Source organism: Syngnathus scovelli, chromosome 4 (genome assembly GCF_024217435.2).
Source record: "Syngnathus scovelli strain Florida chromosome 4, RoL_Ssco_1.2, whole genome shotgun sequence".
In the NCBI taxonomy this organism is placed as follows: Eukaryota; Metazoa; Chordata; class Actinopteri; order Syngnathiformes; family Syngnathidae; genus Syngnathus; species Syngnathus scovelli.
In genome coordinates, this window is record NC_090850.1 from 20,556,600 (window position 1) to 20,565,000 (window position 8,401).

The following is an 8,401-nucleotide window of genomic DNA, read 5'->3' on the forward strand; positions in this document are numbered from 1 at the left end:
ACAAGAAATGTCAGCTGAAATTGGATTGGGGGAGTTGCTGAGGGGGATAAAGGCACAGGGCCTAAGTGAATTAGTAAATATATAAACAAATAAGCGGCAGATTCGTTAGCGTTGCCAGAATGCCAAAAGATGCAAGGTGACGAAGGCCAAGTGCCCCAGCGGGGAGGGTGGACACTGATTCTTGAATTGACATCATTAGCACAGAAATTGAATCTTTTTATCAAAAAGAAAAAGCTGACATAAAATGACAGTACAGTAAATCTTTGCTACTCACTTTTCATGTATTATTAAAACTAAATGTAAATATAGCTCAAACTATGACCCCAAAACACTTATGTAATATTATATATAATATACTGATATATATTAGTCTTATAATTTACTCTATATAATTTTAAATTCATCCTACATTACTCTTAAAAATAAGATGATTTGATTTTCCAGGCTGGCTAAAATTGGCTGCTTCCCAACTTCTAATAAAAAAATATAATAATAATAATTAAAGAAAACTTTGAGAAGTCAGGATGTATCGTTTCAATGTATTTCGTAGACAACAATTGCTACTTTGCTATTAGCCAACGATTTGGCGACATCTTGTTATATTTTTTGGGTGTTACAGAAAGAGTACAGAAAATTGCAAATATGAAAGATTTTCAGAAATAGGTCATTTGGAGAATAAGGAACGTCTTTTAAAAAAGGCATAATATTATTTCTCAAAGTCACAGTTAAAATATAAAAACTTGTGCAACACCAGCAGCTGCAGCTAGAAGTTAAAATTGATGACAGTGTTGCGGGCCCACAAAGTGAATACTAAACTCAACCTGCTGTTTGCACACACACGCTTCCACCAACCCTTTTTAATAATTCTATTTGGCAACTATTCCACGGGGACGTGCTGCCGGCGACCGCAGCCTCGGCTAATTAGCCTAACATGAAGCTAGCTGGTATGTTGACTCGTGTGTTGATATTCAACAATGGGGAAAAAACATGGTCAGTGTGCTATTGGAAAAATATGAGACTTTTGTTGCTGTGGTGATGTTAAAAAACAACAAAAAATATTATTGGTTGGGTTTCAACAATCCCAAACAGACCCAGAGCACTCCAAATTATGTCTAACTTTAAAATATCATGCATGTCAGTCTTGAAAAGAATGTTTTTTTCTTTCTTCCACCCTGAGGAACTGACATTTTTGTTGACATTTCACAACTGCCATATATGGTTTACTAGTTTTAAAACAAAACAAAAAACAATAAGCAACAGCTAACAAAATATAGATTTTCACATGAGGTTTATATACGACCTTGGGGGAAAATTTATAAACCGCAGAAGATGATGCTAACAATAGAATCGATAGATATAGATATAAAGTTTAACGTAAATATAAACCAGAGGAGATGAAATTGGTTGAAAGAAAATCAGCATGATTAAAAAAAAAAATCAAAACATAAGCACAAATTTGAACTGTAGAAGCTGAGGCAAACCATTGAAAAACATGAACCGTAAAAAATGTGAACCATCAAAAAAATGATACACGCCATAAAAGACAGCAAATCGATGTGAAGTAATTATGACACTAATAAAAAAACTGGCAAAAAAACATACAAAAATTTCAAACCAAGAACAGGTGATCCATAAAAGATGAAAAAAGCAGAAGCCCAACCTTAGAAGGAGCCTCAAATTGTGTAAGACACAAACCAAAGAAGACTCAAATCATCATCGACTTGAACCACGAAAGGAGACGCAATCGATAAAGTATAACGAAGCATGAATACAAAACACGACTGAAGTCATTCGCGTAGAATCGAAATCTGTGTATCCCGCTGTATTTCTGCTTCGTGCTTGCGTAATTGTGTGTTGCCATCTGGGCTAATAATGGGATTTGTTGCTACGCGTTATGACCTAACGCTAACGCTCTCTCTCTCCAGATGCTATAAATCTCCACGAGTGCACGGACAGATGCCCCACATTCATTTTTAAACACATTGCGCTTTCATGACTGGTCGGTCTCTGCTTTTATTTATTTTTTTTCTCTAATTTTGTCTTTCCTTCCCCATAGCCTGAGGCGTCCCAGCGGATTGAATTATTCCACTTAAAAAGCCTTCAACTTTCTTTTATTGAGTTGTCTCAGTTTGCTTTCTTCTCTATCAATAGTGTTTATTTCCATTCTCTAATCCGGAAGCCTGCAGATGCCCCCACCCCCCCTACTCCCCCGAGGGCTCTTATTTTGTTGCAGATTGATATCGTACAGCAAATGGAAAGAGAGAAAGAGAGTGGAAATGTAATTCAAGAGCAAGGCAAAACGATTAAAATGACCCTAAAGAGCAAATGTGCAATTGGATTGAGAGGAAACAAACATGGCTGCCAAAATGATTTCATAAGAATTACTACTGGTACCGCTTTTTTATTTTTATTTTTTATTTCCCATTGAGATCCCACGAGAATTACTACTGGTACCACTTTTTTATTTTTTTTTATTTCCTATTGAGATCCCACGAGCCAGTGGGCGGCCATTTTGCGACGCTAACTCAATGGCTGAAGCTAGCTTAGCGATCAATAAGATCAGTAACTGTCACGGGTGTTAAAATCAACCAAAATGTCAGGAAATAAGAAATAAATATCCTCCTTAAAGTTTGTCCATTCCGGGTCCAAAGGGAATTAGAATCGAAGCGGTTTCAGCGCTAAACCTAGCGACATGCTAAATATTTTGTGTCAACTGTCATTGAATGTACCAGTTGTCTCAATTTTGTCTGTGTCTTCTCTTCCTTCCAGAAATCTGTCAAAGAATCCTCTCAGCACTCTGTCCTGGCAGCTCTTCAAGCACCTTCAACTTACCGAGCTGTGAGTCGCTTTTTCTTTGTCTTTTTCTATTAGCAGCCATTTATCACTGCTCCCCTGCACACATTGTTCTTTTTATTCTTTCCTATCCGGAATAACTCCCGCCTTTGTCATTGTGACCGTCTCATTTGTCTGGTGTTACGCGTACAAAGCGTCAACCTGAAGCAATATGTGCTGGTTTTACAAGCCAATTTGCTAACTCAATTAACATACGGTGGAAAGAATTAAATGGAGGGGCATGTGCGTCCCCACACAGTAACACATTCTCAATCTTGTTATGAAAGTTTGAGCCACCAGCCATGTTTAAGAAATGCTGTCACGTGTTATTTACGCTCCATTACTTCCGTCAGTCGCTAGTTATTAGCATACCTCAAGCGCCTTCTTCTTCCCATTGTCCAGTAAAGATGAATAAATACCTCTCTCCCAAAAAATTTTTTTGGGGTCATTGAAAAAAAATTGGGCATTTAATTTTCTGTTTTGGTTCCATGTTTAAAAAAAAATAGTATACGTATGCAACCTAGTTTATATCAGTTTATCAGCACGAAAATGAGCTGTTGAGCTTGCTAACCAAAACAGCAGCACCTATGTAAGATAAATAAACCTGCTTTTTTTTTTTCTCCCGCACTCAAAAAAAAAAAAAAAACACCTAGCGTCTATCATTAATTACTGTCTCGGTAATAGAAGCTGCCCCATCATCAAAGATTATATTAATGCAGATGTCTGTTGCTAACCAAAACAGCAGCCCTCACCACTTGGGACAAATGAATCCATCCCTCAAATGGATGCCTTACACAAAGAGTTAACTGCAGCATTTGCCTGCAGACATGAGCTGAATTATTCTTCTATGTGGGTTCTGCGTGGGCTTCAAATAGCCAGCGGGACCCCCTGCTGGTGTTACTCCATCGTCATCTCAGTGCCTCTTTGTTCCTGTTTTGAAAAGTACAAACTTTTTTTTTCCCCTCCCCAATGTTTGCTATGTGACCAGCTGTCCACTTGGACCATTGTAGCTGATATTTTAACAACCTTAGTTATTTCCGCCAGTACTTTTAATGACATTTTTAGATTATTAGTAGATGACATCGTGCAACTTAAGGGGTTGGCGTAGCGTTTGGCAAGTGAGCGCCAGCAACCGTGTTTAATAATGACATGAATGGCTCACTATTTGGCAAGCGTCCCTCTAACTCAGGCAAACCAACTGCTATCATGTTACCATTTGATGAATTCTCATTTGAACCAGTACTCAACAGCATGAATTGAATCCAATAGTGTTATTATGCTTTCCCACAATGCATCTGGAACTCTCAAACCGCAGAGAAGCCAGTTTATTATTTAAGTCGTTTTTTTTTTGGGTATGGATGATTAATAACAGAAGCAAAGCTCAGCCTCCCTAGAACCAAATCTCTAATTCCGACTCCACGCGCAACAGGTTATGCTAACGTTTAGCACGTGGGATATTTTGTTCATTTTTACCCAATCATCCACAAATCTTACAACATGGCCGCTATATTTGATTTTCTTTAAGCCACAGTGTCATATCTATACGTATTTTAAAATGCTCCTATGCGACATCATCGCCTCAGCCTCTTTCTGTGCATGCTCTTAAGCTAAAAGAAGAAAAAGACTCTAAGATGGCGGAGGTGTGCCACAGTGGCTTGTGTCGGGAGGGGATGATCGAGGATTATTTAAAGCGGTCTTGTGCTCGGAAAGAGGGGGAATATTCTGTACCCAGCGGCGGCGAATGCTTTTATTCTGTTAACACTTCTTTAGATGCAAACTTGGCTCTCTTGCTCTGCCTCATGCTGTGAAATGGATTTTTCTTTGACGATATGTGAATGGATCCAACCTGTAATCTCCGCTACTGGGATTATAATAAATTAAGTGTGCCTCCTAAAAGGCCGCCTGACAGGTAAATTACAAGACGTGAACCCCAGGTTTTATTAGCGCTCCGTGGCACTGGGGGTAAACTATTAGCGGGATGGAGAGCGCCGGTGGAAAAACATCAAAGTAGGCAGAAGGAGAATTACAAAAGCATGTTGCGTGTGGATCTAGTTAAAAACCACACACACACGCTGGAATCAATTTGCAGCAATATAGTGAGGGGGCGAAACTCAATTACCACAAAAGAGAAGCCATTTTGACCAAAATGGACCTTCAAAAGTTCTTTTTTAATTTTGAAATATTCATCATGTGCTTGTAAAATTTACCAACCACCTCCCATCTTAAGCAATCTTCTGGTAGCAATGCGTTTTGTGAAAAAGAAAAAAATTAGGTTGATGTTTGAGTCTATTAGCTAGTAGGCTAATTATTTTTTACGGGGAAATTAAAATAAGAAGGCAAGAGTGTGGGTTATATTTTATATTCTATATTTTATATGTTTGTCCCCAGTGTGGTCTAACTAAAGTGATGGCATACAACAAGTTTTGCAATTTGTGCAGAAATGGGTGGGTTGCGCCGTTGTGGGTGTGAACACTGCTGAATTTTTTTGGGGTTAGTAGGCTACTACTACTGAAAGTTCTTGGAAATAAAGAAATTTTGCTATACAGATTCAGATTTTTTGTTTTTTAGAGTACTGCGCCAAGATGTTTATGTATAATCCACGTTTTAATCAAAACAGTCTGTAATCATCTCTACCCTTCCTGCCTTGAAGATGCGGTATCATTCTCCACATCCATCTTTCTTTCTCGTCCTCAAGTGGGGGTAGAAGCTTTATGCATTTAAAGAGCAGCGTGTTGGCAACACCATAATGTGACGAAAGGCTCAAATAAAAAGTCTTTATTTGAATGCCAGTGCAGCTGCGAGGAATCGGATGGCTTTCCAGTTGCTCCTTTGCAGTCTCCTTAATCAAGATGCCTTTGGTTGTACACAAAAGTGCATCCCCATCCAATCCAACCATGCATTTATTTCCTATGAAGATAGTACTCGTGAGGGACTTGGGGTGAGTTGGAGCAAATCCAAGATGATAACCTGGACTTTAGCTTTTTCCTGATGGCCCGATTCCCTGGCTATAGCTACTTTCTGGCTTCAATTGCGTCCTGCCTTCAGCATCCATATGTCTCCTCGATCTCGGTACTATGGACTTCACCCCCCGCCCAGCTCCGAGTTCCTTACGGCGCCAGGCGCTTAAGTGACTGATGTGGTTTTAAACAGGCCCCCATAAAGCTGACAATTGGCATCCCTCATGAATATGCACCAACATCTGGATTTGCCAACTATAGCCTTCAACACAAAACGGCGGCATAAATAACCGCACATCAAGTGATGGATCTTCCTTCCAGCGTATTATCTCGCTATTTGCTGTAGCGTGTTTGCCCTAATTGACCGTTTCCAGAGGGGCCGCGTGTAATGTATAAGGTTGGTAATTCGTATTAGCAATTAGCATCATTAGAATGGAATATAAGACGGCGGCGGGGGATGTGGGCGGAGGTCGGTTTGCTCTGCTCTACCGAGCTCCGATCCCCGGTGGTTCAGTTTATCTGGTACGTATCAGACACCAAGTTGGTTGCCGTTAATTTAGCATTACTATTTGGAATTTAGTTGCCATGGCTATCATGAGCTGACCCACATAAAAACATTTTGGTTTGAAACCTTACTGGACTCTGAAGGTGCCATTTTCCGACGTCAATCATTATTTGAACGCATCTTCAAATTCGTATTGCAACTACCCAAACCTGAACTCAACAATGAGCATCCTGTTTAACACAATTTATATCCTAACACTAAAACGGTGCGCTGGTTCTGTTTTAGCTCCACAGCAAACATTACAAGCCATCGTAAAGATTTGCATTGTTTCTTTGAAGGTGTAATAAATGTTTATTGGACTTTTCCACTATGCTCATTACATTTGAGTAGATTTGTGTATCTTTTTATTCGATTTCTTGCCTATTAACTGAGAATCAAACCCAGACTTCTTCCAAGACCGAATAATCATAATGATCAAATTCTTTTGTGATATAAGCTCCGCCCCTCCACTAGAATTGGTAGTTTTTTTATTTCCCAAGTAATAAATAATACATTTGTTGGGGAATAGGTAATTCCCAAGAGGTCCAAATTGATCGGTTAGCGAGATGGTTCAGTCCTCGTCGCTCAGAACCAGTGAGATCCACCTGCGGGAATCTATCCTCATTACTTCCTATAGACTCTATATCACCATGGCATACATTATTCATGCTTTTCTCACACATGCTTATTGACCCCTGCCAAGGACATTTGGATGGACATTCATCCTGGCAAAATTGGCCAATCGCTGCTCGGCAATGGGATGCGGAGGGTGGCAGAGGAGGAATGTATTCAGCGAGGAACTTAATGACACGTGCCTGCCTGCTAATGGACCCCGAGAGTGATGGTCTGAAGAGTAGAACTTTGAACTTTTGCCATGAAGGAGTGTCTGAGCAGTCACGTGTGGTGTTTAGAATTTGCCGCTAGCAGACATAAAACGGTGCATTTATGTAAATGATCTTCCCACCATCGTCCTTAATGATGGAAAGCGTCATCCTTCACGAGTCGGTTTTAGTCTTAGCCACATTTTTGTGAGTTGTTAGCCACCATCGTGAGGGAGAGACTTCTGAAGGTCGCACTCCACCGCACCTTTCATCTAGTCAGCATTCAGCAGATAAACTCACAGTCTGCTTGTGTGACAGGTAGTTCGGCCGGAGCACTCGAGTGAATTTGGATTGTCATTCATTCGGGAAATAACCGAGGGAAAACATCAATTCCTAACAGACGAGCCTGTGAAAGGCTCTTTGTCATTATTACTGCTGCCGGTGCACCAAACCGCTGTAATAATTGCCCTCCGAGGACCACTGTGTCATAACATTGCGGCTTGTAACATTGCATTTAAAAAAAAAAAAAGTGCAAGGATGACTGAAGATATTACACACCTGACACGGTTTGACAATTCCATGCGGCGTACATCAAAAATAGTTTCGCAATGTAGTGATAATTTCAACTGTTGTTGTATCCTGTTTGCCATTCAGACGAAATAAAGTTGTTCATAAAAAGGACTTTAATTCAGTCACAGAACGTTAGTTCCCATTCATGCTCTATAAATGTTTCTAGTTTTAGGAAGCATTTTAAGAGGTCTGTAGTAAAGAAACTTGCTGATGCAACCTCTTAAATGTGAGCTGTGCTGATACTTTCTAATACGCTCTCCAAGTTATTACGTTTAAAGGTTACAGAAGCGGAGTCGTCTCCGTTAACCCGTGCGATCAGAATGTTCAATTGCTTTGGATAAAACCCAAAATGGTCTGTGTGTGTGGCGGTCATAGGCGACTGGACGGCGTGGTGTTCGACTGCGGCTGCAATATCCGCTGGATCCAGCTGTGGCAGGAGCGAGGCGAGGCCAACCTTCACACGCAACAGCTCTACTGCAGGAGCGGCGCTTCCAAAATGAAGCTGCACCATATGTACATACAAAACTGCGGTGAGTAACTTTTATACATCACCTAAACACAATAAATCTCCAACCAAGCAAAAATGGCGTGATTGTACGCGCATGAAGATAAGTCCATACTCGGGAGACAGAAGGGTGACGCACCGTCGTTCGAACGGACTCAAAGGCGTCACAGTG

General features: G+C 40.4%; 1 protein-coding gene across 2 annotated transcripts in view; it reads left to right on the forward strand.

The window, feature by feature from the left end:
* The window catches only part of ntrk3b (neurotrophic tyrosine kinase, receptor, type 3b), a 100,933-nt gene that overhangs the window by 40,954 nt on the left and 51,578 nt on the right, over window positions 1-8,401 (forward strand). For both annotated transcript variants that reach the window (XM_049717054.2, XM_049717055.2), the window contains exons 4-5: window positions 2,770-2,838; window positions 8,100-8,254. In XM_049717054.2, the coding sequence (XP_049573011.2) occupies window positions 2,770-2,838; window positions 8,100-8,254 (224 nt within the window). The remainder of the gene's footprint in view (window positions 1-2,769; window positions 2,839-8,099; window positions 8,255-8,401) is intronic.